We start from the raw sequence: 13,226 nt of genomic DNA on the forward strand, positions 1-13,226 counted from the left end.
TAGAGACCAGGTTGACTACCACTGCTTTAGTTGTTCATCGATTGCTTCTTATACATGCCTTGACAGAGATAGGGGGGCTCCAGCTGAGCCAATGACCCCTTGCTCAAGCTGGCAAGCCTGCACTCAAGGTGGCAACCTCAGGGTTCCCAATCTTGATCCTCAGTGTCCGAGGTCAACACTCTTATCCACTGTGCCACTGCTGGTCAGGCTAGCCTGCGGGGACCAAATCTCATAGGGCCTGTAGGTCATTGCAAGGGTAGTGGGAGCCCCCAGAGGGTTTCAATAATCAGGATGATTTATGGTGTGGAGAAGTCACTCTGATCTCTGGGGAAAAGACTAGAGGGGAGAGGGAAGCAGGGAACCCAGTGAGAGGTATGTGGCCTAGCCTAGACTGTATGGTGGGAGGTGTGGGGAATTGGCACTGTGCTGTATTTTGAAGAGGGTCTGATGAGTTGAGAGCCAGGATGGGTATAAAAGTCAAGAACTCTTGAGGTTTCAGGAAATGGGGCAAGTGCTTCTGTTTGCTGAGATGTGGTGGAGGGAGGAGGGAGGATCTAGGCCTGCTTTAAGCCCAGCAGACTTCCAGGAGCTGGCACTTAGAAGGGTGTACCTTCAGTACAGATGATAGGTCAGCTAGGCAGCGGGGTGTCAGAGGAGCCCTAATACCAGCCTTGGGGTCCCTCCTACATTTAGAGGTCAGGAAGAGGGGAAACAGCAAAGTGATGAGAGAACTGAGAAGGAACAATCATTGATTTGGCAATGGAGAGGTTGCTGGTGGCTTTCAGAACTGTTTTAGTAGAGGCAAGGCTGATTAGAAGTGGGTTCTAAAAGGGCTATAGGCCCCGTGGTGGTAGCTTTGGCCAGCCTGTTAGGGGCCGCCTCACTAGGAAAGGTATCTCGGCCCTAGTTGTCCAGGACTCCGGTTTCAGGGCTCTTCAGGAACTCATTGACCAGGACATCGCCGCCCTTGAGAGATCAATCCGAGTTCTCGAGAAATCCTTGGGCTCCCTGGCAGGAGTTGCACTGCAGAACCGAAGGGGACTCGACCTGCTGTTCCTGTGCCAAGGAGGACTGTGTGCAGCTCTCCAAGAGCAGTGCTGTTTCTTCGCCAACCATTCCGGAGTCATCCGCCAATCTCTGGACCTCCTGAGAGACCGCCTGGAGAAACGCCGTTCGGACAGAGAAGCACATGGACTTTGGGTCCCCGGGTTTACCTGGCCCTCATGGGCCACTACATTGCTCTCCTCCCTTGCAGGTCCCATTCTGGTGCTCCTTGCCATGCTCCTGATCGGCCCCTGTGTTCTACGCATGGTGGCCACCTTGGTCAAACGCCAGCTAGGGGCCGCCAACCTCCTTGTCCTTCGACCCACGCTTCAGCCCACCTACCAGCCTCTCCCCTCGGTAGATACCGCGTCTTATACTCCCATTCAGAGGGGGGAATGAGCCACTGAGCCACTTCATCCGCAGGTGTTGTAAGGTACCAAAAAAATACAGAATTAATATTTTGAGAGGCTTGGAGAACATTTTTATTAATTTGGGTTAAGGAGTGCAGAGAAATTGTGAGAATAGTCTCTGTACTGTGATTGGCATAACCAGGATGGCTCTTGCCATTGTATTGTAAATGAAAAGGGAAGGAAAGCATGAATTCCCTGACATTCCACCACACCTGTGGGGAAAGGAGTGAATGGCTAGCCTGGTGCAGGAGGGGAAGGGCCAAAATAAACCTTTTCTTATAACTATGAGCCATTTGCGGGCATTTGTCCCCACTGAAACTACCTCTCTTATGTAAATGCATGCGGTTAATACGTCTGACTCTGGACAGAGAGATGGCAGATGAACATTAGAAAAAATAGGAAGGCCTTTTAATATGTAAAGAGATATCTTTCTACCATTGTGTTGACTTGTAAATTTTGTTCTCTCCAAAATGATGTATGGTTTGCAAATTGAACATGGTCCTATCATGTTAAAGGACATATGACTATAACCAATAGTGGTAAAGGGCTCCTAATTACAATTTTTGCTTCTGTACTTCCCACTTACAAAACTATAAAAACTAAGTAAAACAAAGGGCCGGCGCGCTCTCCCTCAGATTTGTCGGAGCTGCTGCCGCTTGGCCAAGCTAGACAATAAAGCTTTGATGTGTAAATGAAAAAAAAAAAGAAGTGGGTTCTAGAAAAGGAACAGAAAAATGGTTTGGCGTTTGGAAATGGATAATGAAAGGTTAAAGGAGGGGTTTCCAAAGGTGGGTAAGCAATGCATATTCACCATGGTAATGACCTGTTAACTATGAAACTGCAGATGTCAAATATTTCCAGGAGGGCTGGGTACAAAGGACCATCTGTCCACCTGAGCACAGGTGGGCAGTGCAAACCCTATGGCCAGCAGAGGTATACCATCTCCTCAGATGTTTCTCAAAGCCCTGCTTCCAATGGCGGGGGGGGGCAGGGGGTGGAAGGGAAGGAATATATTCCAATTTTTTTTTCCTTGGCTCAAGGTGACAATCTCTCCTTGAAGCTTTGGACATGGAATGTCTTTTTTGACTGGGAGCATGTTAAGGCCTGTTGGTTTCTTCAACATGTCTGGTGGTGGTAATTATTACAGACTTGGGAAACCTTTTTCCAGGTAGGCATGTCAAGGCCTCAGTCTGAGTGACTGAAATCACACATGCACAGGCAGTAAGACTTAAATCTGCTGGTCTGGACTTAATGCAAGTCCACAAAGACAAGGTTGATCAAAAAGGCAAACGTGAAAGGTCTGGGGCTCTTCTCATGTTGTGTCCAATTTCAGAAACATGCCCACTGGGAAAAGCTTTGACCTCTGACCCTGCACAAGGCAACCAGGTACGAGATCTTTAAGATTAGGCTATTTACCAAATTTTAAAACTTTAATCCTGTAACATTAAGAAAGCGCTGATACCAAGTGGGACTAAAAATGACCCCTTTTTGAGCCTTCCCTAGGCAGACCTTCCTGAAGTGTGTGGAGCCTGACTCAGAATGCCCACCCCAGGGAGCACTCAAGAGTTCCACACAAAGGGGATTCAGAAGGTACAGGCCATGGTGACAGGTTCTCCAAACAGCAGCCCTCACTGCAAACCACACAGGCCTGTGCTGTGATGTCCCCTTGACCCAGTTCAGGGTCAGAGTGACGCCAGCTCCCTTACCCTTGCCTGCAGCACTGTCACCACCAACGCGGCTGTGCTTGGTTTTCATGTTATTACCATTTCAAATTTTCCCACATGTGACACACGAGCCATTTATCTGGAGGGCACCCCACTCCCTGCTCCTAGTAGACATGCAGTGACTTTGGAACAGAGGCTGAGAAGAATGACTGTTTATAAACATTTGGAATTTTATTTAAAAAAAAAAAAAGACATCACAACCATGAACATTGTTACAGTTAGTTAGAGGCCTTCTTGGTTCTCCACAATGATACTGAGCATGCTCACAAGGGGTTCCCACTGTTTAGTCTTAAACAACCATCTTTAAAAGGAAAAAAAAGAACTCCGCACACTACCATTTAACTTGTTTTAATGTTTCTTCACAAATGGTGAAAAATACTAAAGTACAGACAAGGAATAATCATAATGTTGTGGCCAACATTATAAATATGGAATTATAAATTTAAAACATTTTCTGGTTTAAAAAATAAATCTGGTAGTCAATGCAGCTCTGCGGGGTCTCTGCATCTAGTAGGGCCGGTCTCTGCGTTCCTGACGGTGTTCACCTCTGTAAGTCGGAAAAGGGGGTGGAGAGGAAACAGGTTAAAATGGGGTATGGAGTGGAAGCCCCCCTTCCCCCACCGGAGTTCTGGGCTGAGCTTCCCACTTGCTAACATTGGACTGCTCCAGGCAAAGATGGCCAGGGGCTGCCCCCAGCTGGTTTTCACCACCACATACTTATCCATTTTTCCAGGTCCTCCACGCCCGCCTCGTCTTCCTCCCATCTGTTCCATCAAAGGTCCAGGAGGAACCCCAGGGCCACCTCGTCTTCCTCCACCAAAGCCACCTCGGTCCATGCCTCGGCCGCCACGGAAGCCACCTCTGTCTCCACCACGACCACCTCTGAACATTCCACCACCAGGACCCCCGCGATCCATGAGGCCACCTCTTCCTCCCCGCATGCCACCAGGGCCACCTCTGCCACGGTCACCGCCTAGGGAAAGAACAGGAAAAGACTGATCAGTGGCAAGAGAGAGAGAATGGGTGGATGCAGAGATCCTCAGGCTGCCTAGGATCTGCTCTTCTCCCAGAGCAGACACAAAGATCCAAAATTTGATCTGACACTGGGGTCAGTCACCATTTAGAAGAGATAATGGAACTTAAAGAGCCCCAGCACTGCACTCTGCACTCACTGAAACCACCGACCTAGTTCTTAGTGGGCGCTGTAGATTACCAAGCCAACAAAGTTTAACAGAAGGTTTAGTACCACGAAGCTGAGGAGACACTCCCCAAACCTGTACCTACCCGGGGGTGGAAAGGGTGGCGGGAGGAAGCCTTCAGGCTTCGGGGCCTTACACTGGTTGCATTCTGTTCTCCAGGCGAAGTTCTGGTTTCCACACCCCCTGCATAAAATCATATCAACAGAAATCACCAATTAATTGAAGCTGAACAAACAAAGGTGACATGTAAGTAGGCACACACTGTACTCCATCAAAAACAATGGGTCTTGGGTTAAACACCATTAAGAGGACGTGTCCACTGAAAATATACTCATGCCTGACCTGTGGTGGTGCAGTGGATAAAGCGTCGACCTGGAAATGCTGAGGTCGCTGGTTTGAAACCCTGGGCTTGCCTGGTCAAGGCACATATGGGAGTTATGCTTCCAGCTCCTCCCCACCTTCTCTCTCTGTCTCTCTCACCTCTCTCTCTCCCTCTCTCCCTTTCTCTCTCCTCTCTAAAATGAATAAATAAAATTAAAAAAAGAAAATATACTCAGGTAGCAATGCACCCATAGGACCAGCGTTGATCCACCAAAATGTCTGTACAACCACATACATGTGGACCCTATCCAGTGACCTTTAGAAGGTTCTGAAGCAGCTGGTAATGATGATTAGGCGACCCCCTACCCAACAGATCAATGAGTCATCATTATGCTCCTTAAGATAAAGAACCCCCCCCCAAAAAAGAAATAAAGAACCCACCATTCCTCTTCAGAATGGGAGTGAGGTAAGATGTAGAGTGACTCACTAGTAGCACCAATCTGTGAAAAGAAGTACATACGGATTGGGGCACTGCCAGTCTCCAGCTCGGTGTTGGACATTTCCTCCTCCGGATGGGTTCCCCCGGGAACCCCGGGGCCCTCTTGGGGGAAAGCCGCCTCTGTCTCCTCCACGGCCTCCCATGCGACCCATGGGCCCCCCAGGGCCTCCTGGGCCCCCTGGACCTGCAATAAGAAACAGCAATCACCTCTTTGTAGCATTGGATTTGATATAGGGAAATACATAAGAAATACACCACTAAGGGCATTGCCCTATCACCTGCCCCAAACTTTCCCACAGGTCCAAGGACACAGCTCTGCACTTTGCATGTAGAGCTGCCCCTTAACGATGTGAGTTTGAATTGTGTGGTTAGGAACCCATGTATGTGGAGGATCAACTTGTTATGTGCAGATGCGGTATAGCCAATCTAAGCCCTGTGCTGTGCAAGGGTCAACTGCACATTACTTCAGTTAGCTCCCACAACAGTCGTATGAGGGCAGGTGTTTTCATACAGATAAAGAGACCAAAGCAGCAAAATGGCAGCAGCCCTGGGGCTGATCCAGGCAGAGCTCGCACTGGGATGCCAGCTTGCTTGACCAGCCAGGCCACGCTCTTTGCTTCCTTTTACCCCCATTGGCCTTTACTATCAGCATTCAGCAGTCTAGTACTGATTCTACATCCCTTTTTACTATTTCTAATTGGCTTGTCTTCACTCTAGAAATAAGCGTCTCAAAGACAAGTGTATTAAAAAACTTTCAAAACAGTACAGGAATACCTCCACGGAGCGGCGGCGGCATTCCCCTGCCCTCTCGCGGTGGCATGCCCCCCCGCATGCTGTTCATCGGAGGCTTCTTCCGAGCAAGAGAAACTTTAATTTTGCTCCCTTGAAAATCTTTCCCTGGAACAAGATAACAGAACACCCATTACTCCCAACCACCAACTCTTCTCTCGAGGGACTAGACCACCACTCCTGACCAACCCCGCCACCCTGCTGCACCAGTGTGCCTGCCCTGTCTTCTCTAAGAGATTTCCTGCAAGGCCAGAAAAGCCTTGGAAACATACTTAAAACCCCTCTGTGTTAAGAACAAAAAAAAAAAGCTGGAAAGGGACTGCTGCCCAGCACAGCATGAGAAGCAGGGACATGAAGTGTTCCGAAGAGGAGGGCCAGGACCTGTTGGACACTTTCAGGTTGGTTTTGCCTGTAGTGAAATTTCAGGGTCAATGTTGAGGTCGTATATATATATACTGCTCACAAAAATTAGGGGATATTTGAAATGAAGCGATAAAATACCCCTAATTTTTGTGAGCAGTAAACACTCAAATGTACAGTGGCTAAAATGTTCATGGAGTTTTCTTTTTTCATTTTTTTTTTTTTAACAGAGTGAGAGTCAGAGAGAGGGATAGATAGGGACAGAAAGAGATGAGAAGCATCAATCATTAGTTTTTCATTGTGACACCGTAGTTGCTCATTGATTGCTTTCTCATGTGCCTTGACGGCAAGCCTTCAGCAGACCGAGTAAGCCCTTGCTCAAGCCAGCGACCTTGGGTCCAAGCTGGTGAGCTTTGCTCAAACCAGATGAGCCTGTGCTCAAGCTGGCGACCTCAGGGTCTCGAACCTGGGTCCTCCGCGTCCCAGTCCGATGCTCTATACACCGCACCACCGCCTGGTCAGGCCATTGAGTTTTCGGTACCTTCTCTGTGCTCAGAGAACCACTTCAGAGAATCATGCCCCAATAGTCAAATATATTAGCAAAATCCTCTTACCATGCAAGCTGACACATGCAACATCTGGTACAAGGCCCTTTGTGTGCCCCAAAGCAGGCCGTTAAGAATGCAGACCCGTGACACTAAGGCTCTTACCATCAAACCATTCCACAGCAGCCTTGGCAGTTGGTGGGTCTTCATAGGACACTGTAGCATCGCCTTTGGGCTTTCCCGTTTCCTTGTCCAAGTAGATATGAATCATGGGCTGTCCGGTTCTCTTGTTCATCTAGGCATAAAATAGCATAGTTAGGCTGTGATCAGAATATACTAGTTTTTTTGGGAAAAAACTCCATGTGAAATTCAGAGAAGTCCCTCAAACTGTTAAAAGCACCAGTTTGTCACAGATACACATTCTGTAAGATGTTAATTTATCTGAGTAGAATTATGGGTGACTAATTTCCTAAACTGCTGCAACAAATACATACTTAAATGATCCCCACTCCCTAGATGTATTTTATCACAGGAACCAAATTAGGCTCAAATTTTCAAAGTGTGGAAGTGAACAGTATGGTCTGGGCTCCACTCCTCCCCCAGCCATCCCCTCCTGGTGTCCATGTACCTGTCCCAACATTTTCTACGTCCACTACAGGCACCCAGTGAGAGCAGCCACCTCTTAGAAGAGGCAGTCAGGCACAGATACCACCACGTAAGATATGACTTGCATAAAGTAAAAATAACCTTGAAATCATTAAGTACGGTATACAAGATTGTGCGTACACTAAAAGGATTCTTGATTAAGCCCAACACAGTTAATTTTTCCTCCAAAACTAGGACAGATCACTAGTTTCTCAGCTGAATACCAGATATAGTTGGCTTGAATTCAGGAGCCAAATAATTCAAGAATATGGCTTCATGTGTGTGTTTTCTATTAGATGCAAAAATGATCAAAGTCTAATCTATATGTTTATGTATCTAGTGATACTTGACTGATTATGGTCTTTTTTTTTTTTAAATGATATCCTTTTTTTAACATTTATTTATTCATTTTAGAGAGGAGAGAAGGGGGGGGGAGAGAGAGAGAGAGATAGAGAGAAGGGGGAGGAGCAGGAAGCATCAACTCCCATATGTGCCTTGACCAGGCAAGCCAGGGTTTTGAACCGGCAACCTCAGTGTTTCCAAGTTGACACTTTATCCACTGTGCCACCACAGGTCAGGCCTGATTATGGTCTTTTTTAAAAAAGGAGCAATGGTGATACATATATATGTAACTGTTTTTATAAGAAACATATACATTATGACAGAAAGAGCGGAATGAATGATGGGATATGTAGTTTTAAACTCTCCTTTATAAACAGAGACATAATATAATGTTTATGAGAAAAAAGACCACTCAGTATTATAAAATTATTAATTCTCAAATTGTCTTACAGATTCAGTAAACACTCAATTGGAGTTTTTAAGGAATATCATAAACTGATTCCAATATATATAAGGAAGAACAAGGAGTAAATAACAAAACATTCCTGAAGAAAAAGCAAAACAAAATAATGTGCCTTACTAGATACCAAGATTTAGCACGAATACATAGTAATTAACAGTGCCATTAATACAGATTAATACAAATTAACCAAAAGTATATGAGAGCCAAGAAATAGACCCAAGTATGGATGGAAATTTCTATGTGACAGATATAGCTTTATATACCACTGGGGAAAGGGTAGCTCTTTTAAAAAATGTTGCCAGAACTAAGGATCTTGCAAACAGAAAAAATAAAGACATATACCAGTAAGGAAAAAACTGTTAAGTTCAACTGTCTTAAAATTAAGAATTTCTGTTCATCCAAAGAAAATGAAAAAAGGGAGACATGAACTGGGAGAATTATTTTGCATTCAATCTAAACTTCAGATTCTAAAGAAAAGTGAGTATAATACAAATAAACATTTCATAGAAGATGGTATGCAGTTATAACAATTAGCAATTAGGAAAAAAGAAAATTGAAAAATCACACTTCCATTTTCTTCTACCAGATTAGCAAAGGTTGAGACATGATTCCTAGTAGTGGTAAGAATGTGTTCATCAGTAATACTGGTAGGCATCTAAGTGGTGGGCCATACTACTATCTTGTGAAGTTAAATGTACATAAACAATTTAAGCAATTTTATCCTCATCATTTGTGGATTCAATACTTGGAAATTTGCCTACTCACTAAAATTAAAAATTATAAACCCCAAAATCAGTACTAGTGGCACTTTTGTGGTTTCGCAGATATGCAGAGTTGCAAAAAAATTTAAGCTGCCTGATGTACATGCTCACTCAGCTAAGGTCACACAAGATAAAACTCTGCCCTCTCAATCCTCTCCCTCTCTACAGATGATCAGAGGATGGAGACTGTAGGGGACAGGGCAGGCAGTGTAAGAAGCTCCGACTCTGAGACCAGCTTGGTAAATCTGAATACCAACTTAGCAGTCAATACTTTTGAACCTCCCTGCTTTTTTTTTTTTTTACAGAGACAGAGAGTCAGAGAGAAGGACAGACAGACAGGAACGGAGAGATGAGAAGCATCATCAATTATTAGTTTTTCGTTGCGTGTTGCGACTTCTTAGTTGTTCATTGATTGCTTTCTCATATGTGCCTTGACTGCGGGCTTTCAGCAGACTGAGTAACTCCTTGCTGGAGCCAGCGACCCTAGGTCCAAGCTGGTGAGCTTTTTGCTCAAGCCAGATGAGCCCGTGCTCAAGCTGGCGACCTTTGGGTCTCGAACCTGGGTCCTTCCACAACCCAGTCCAACGCTCTATCCATTGCGCCACCACCTTGTCAGGCTGAACCTCCATGCTTTTTAAAAAAAAATTAAAAAATTTTCAACCTGGATTAAGAAAAAAAATTTTTTTTCACTGAATTTATTAGGATAACACTGGTTAATAAAATTATATAGGTTTCAGGTGTACAAATCTGTAACATCTTTTTCTGTCTGTACATACTTCTCTCCAAGGAGTAGTTCAGCATACACTAATCAGTGTTTGTACCAAGTTTTAGAACTTAGTTGTAAATAACAAGAAAGAACTGCATCAAAAAAAAAAAAAAAAAAAAGAAAAGAAAAAAGAAAAGAAAGAACTGCATCCACACAAGGCACTGACACAGTGCACCAGGAAGTGTGCACACAAATGCTCACTGCAGCATGGCTTATATACTAGAAACCCAGAGACAAACCACCCAACTGTTTATAGAGAATGTATGACTAACTTGTGATGTACTTAGCAGTACAGGATTCCCAAACTTTTTTTTTTTTTTTTTTCATTTTTCTGAAGCTGGAAACAGGGAGAGACAGTCAGACAGACTCCCGCATGCGCCCGACCGGGATCCACCCGGCCCGCCCACCAGGGGCGGTGCTCTGCCCCCCAGGGGGCGATGCTCTGCCCATCCTGGGCATCGCCATATTGCGACCAGAGCCACTCTAGCGCCTGAGGCAGAGGCCACAGAGCTATGCCCAGCGCCCGGGCCATCTCTGCTCCAATGGAGCCTTGGCTGCGGGAGGGGAAGAGAGAGACAGAGAGGAAAGCGCGGCGGAGGGGTGGAGAAGCAAATGGGCGCTTCTCCTGTGTGCCCTGGCCGGGAATCGAACCCGGGTCCTCCGCACGCTAGGCCGACGCTCTACCGCTGAGCCAACCGGCCAGGGCGGATTCCCAAACTTTTGAGCTTCTAACCAGGGGACTCTCCTTCCTGTGTCAAAACCGGTTTCTTAGTCTTCCCTAACAACCCCACCATCATTCCAGTAGCTCAGACCAAAACTTTCTGGCCACACCAGCTTCTTGAAATTGCCAGGCAATCTCCTGCCCAAGAATCTTTGCCTTGTTATTCCACCCATCATTCTGAAATACCTTCCCCCCTCTGACCTTTACAGATGGCTTCATTCCTCATTTTTTCCCTGCCTTTTTGCTGTATTTTCCTCTGTAACTCAGATGGTTAGAATGTGGTCGTGAACCACCAAGGTCGCGGATTTGATCCGCAGTCAGGGCACATACAAGAACCAATTGGTGAATGAACAACAAAGTGGAACAAATGAATGCTTCCCTCTTTTTTGCTCCCCTTTCCTCTCTAGAATCTATCAATTTAAAAAAAAGAGTAGGTTTGCCCTGGTCGGCCTGGCGTGCAGGAGTCCCGGGTTCGATTCCCGGCCAGGGCACACAGGAGAGGTACCCATCTGCTTCTCCACCCCTCCCCCTCTCCTTCCTCTCTGTCTCTCTCTTCCCCTACCGCAGCCAAGGCTCCAATGGAGCAAAGTTTGCCTGGGCGCTGAGGGTGGCTCTGTGGCCTCTGCCTCAGGCGCTAGAATGGCTCTGATTGCGGCAGAGCGATGCCCCAAGATGGGCAGAGCATCACCCCCTGGTGGGCACGCCGGGTGGATCCCGGTCAGACGCATGTGGGAGTCTGTCTGACTGCCTCCCCGTTTCCAGCTTCGGAAAAATACAAAAAAACCCAACAACAAAACAAAAACAAAAGAGTAGGTTTACAGTTGTATAAAAAAGACATGGAGGTTATGATTTTAATAACACAGGAACAAATGGTATTCTGTGTAATTGTAACTGCATACCTACTTTTGCCCACCCCTGTACATCCAGAAAAAAAACTTCAGAAACTGCTCTTATCAATTTAGTCTCTAAAATGTTCTATGGTTGGAAGATCCCCAGATTGTACAGTTATGCTTTTACTTACTTACCTTAACAACTCCACACTGCTTAAAGAAGTCTGCCAGATCATCTAGAGTCACACTGTCATTTAATCCTTGCACATAGATTGCACTGTTGTCAGAGTCTTCATCTGGATCAACAGGGGGGCCTTCCAGAAAAAAGAAGATGAAAGGAGTTACTATCATGTAGGTTTAGGGGCTCATTAACCAACTGGTCCCTACTGCCCAATGGAATTCATGACAAATTAAGCAAACTACCAACCACCATACTAACAAGAAAGCCATGGCACTTTAAAAAAAAAAAAATTATTTCTTGATTTTAGTGAGAGAAGAAGGGAGACAGGAACATTGATTTGTTCCTGTATGTGCCCTAAGGATCGAACTGGCAACCTCTGTGCTTCGGGATGACATTCTAACCAACTGAGCTATCCGGCCAGGGAATCCATGGCACTTTTGATTCACTTTGTTTAAGGCTATTATGATATTAGATAAAGGAAACCCCAAACTGCCCTCAACAGCAAGAATAAACATCATATTGATCTATCAAGCTGCTGAACTCTAACACACTTTTACTTTTGTGCTATTCATGTATAAGAGTGCAACGTAAAATACAAAATTGAACAATACCTAGATCAAGATCCGGTCCTTCGTCCATGGGTCCTGCCAACCAGGAAAGATCACATAAAATATTATTAGTGCACGTCTTGCAAGCTACAAACCTTACAAACACACATAACTATCTACTACACCACCATTTGATGGGGCTTCATTAAATTCAAAATGACCCGCACTGCTAAAATGGAGCAGTGCCCCTTTAACATTTGTGAAAGGTTTGCTAGGGTTTTTTTTTTTTCTTTGCTGGTTTGCTTTTAAACCATTAACCAAATACACTCTCAAAGCTTATGTGCCAAATTAGGGTTAAATTTAAGTAAAAAATTTTCCTCCAAATAAACCAAATTTTAAAAATGTATTCTCCCCCACATTACAAAAGCAGTTGCTCAATACTTCAAGTTACCCTTTGTTTTGTAACCATAGGTTAACCTTATTACCCCTAAGACAATGCCGGCAGTACCCATTAGTCTCTTTTGTATAGATCATTTTTAAACCACTTATGAAACTAATAAAAAATTATAGTTTTCTAAAAACTGACTTTATTTTTTTTAAACACTATCCATGGTAATACTCAAAAACTTACCACCAGGCTTATTGAAGCCACCTCGCTCTCCAGCGCTGCTGGGGGGATAAACGAAGAAATGAAGGCCTTTCCCTTTAAAAGCCAGTACCGCTCTGAGCCTTGCGGGGGCTCGTGGGGAAGAAGGGCACTGGCTAAACACATCTCCAAACAATGCATCTCTCTCATCTTGTCACTATGCCTTTCTTCAGGGCAGCTTGCTCAAATTTCCTTTATATACAACCTTGCTTGTCTGATTGTACACACCAGTGTGGTTGGTTCCTTTCATTTCAGGGGCTGGTATTAATAGTGCAATACTTGGCAAATGAGGGGGAAAAAATAGATCCCAAACACCCACCCCATCAGCTGAAAAACAGAGAGAGCTTGGTGTAGAGGGGAATAGCAAGCTGAGGCAACTTGAACCTTTTCCATGTTCATAAAGGTGCACCCTCAACCTCTCCCAGCAGAGAG

The 13,226-nt window shown here is 45.2% G+C and overlaps 1 protein-coding gene across 2 annotated transcripts in view; it reads right to left on the reverse strand.

The window, feature by feature from the left end:
• Positions 1-3,510: 3,510 nt before the first annotated feature.
• Positions 3,511-13,226, reverse strand: part of EWSR1 (EWS RNA binding protein 1) — a 32,028-nt gene continuing 22,312 nt past the window's right edge. The window contains exons 9-17 of one of the 2 annotated variants that reach the window (XM_066260211.1): positions 12,780-12,814; positions 12,212-12,244; positions 11,615-11,733; positions 7,057-7,186; positions 5,972-6,094; positions 5,219-5,381; positions 4,463-4,560; positions 3,896-4,151; positions 3,511-3,725 (exon numbers count right to left, since the gene is read on the reverse strand). In XM_066260211.1, coding sequence (XP_066116308.1) covers positions 3,686-3,725; positions 3,896-4,151; positions 4,463-4,560; positions 5,219-5,381; positions 5,972-6,094; positions 7,057-7,186; positions 11,615-11,733; positions 12,212-12,244; positions 12,780-12,814 — 997 coding nt within the window. In that variant the 3' untranslated portion in view covers positions 3,511-3,685. Of the gene's footprint in view, positions 3,726-3,895; positions 4,152-4,462; positions 4,561-5,218; positions 5,382-5,971; positions 6,095-7,056; positions 7,187-11,614; positions 11,734-12,211; positions 12,245-12,779; positions 12,818-13,226 lie in introns of both variants that reach the window. The other variant, XM_066260210.1, reaches the window with a different exon arrangement.

Source organism: Saccopteryx bilineata, chromosome 2 (assembly GCF_036850765.1).
Source record: "Saccopteryx bilineata isolate mSacBil1 chromosome 2, mSacBil1_pri_phased_curated, whole genome shotgun sequence".
NCBI classification, from domain to species: domain Eukaryota; kingdom Metazoa; phylum Chordata; class Mammalia; order Chiroptera; family Emballonuridae; genus Saccopteryx; species Saccopteryx bilineata.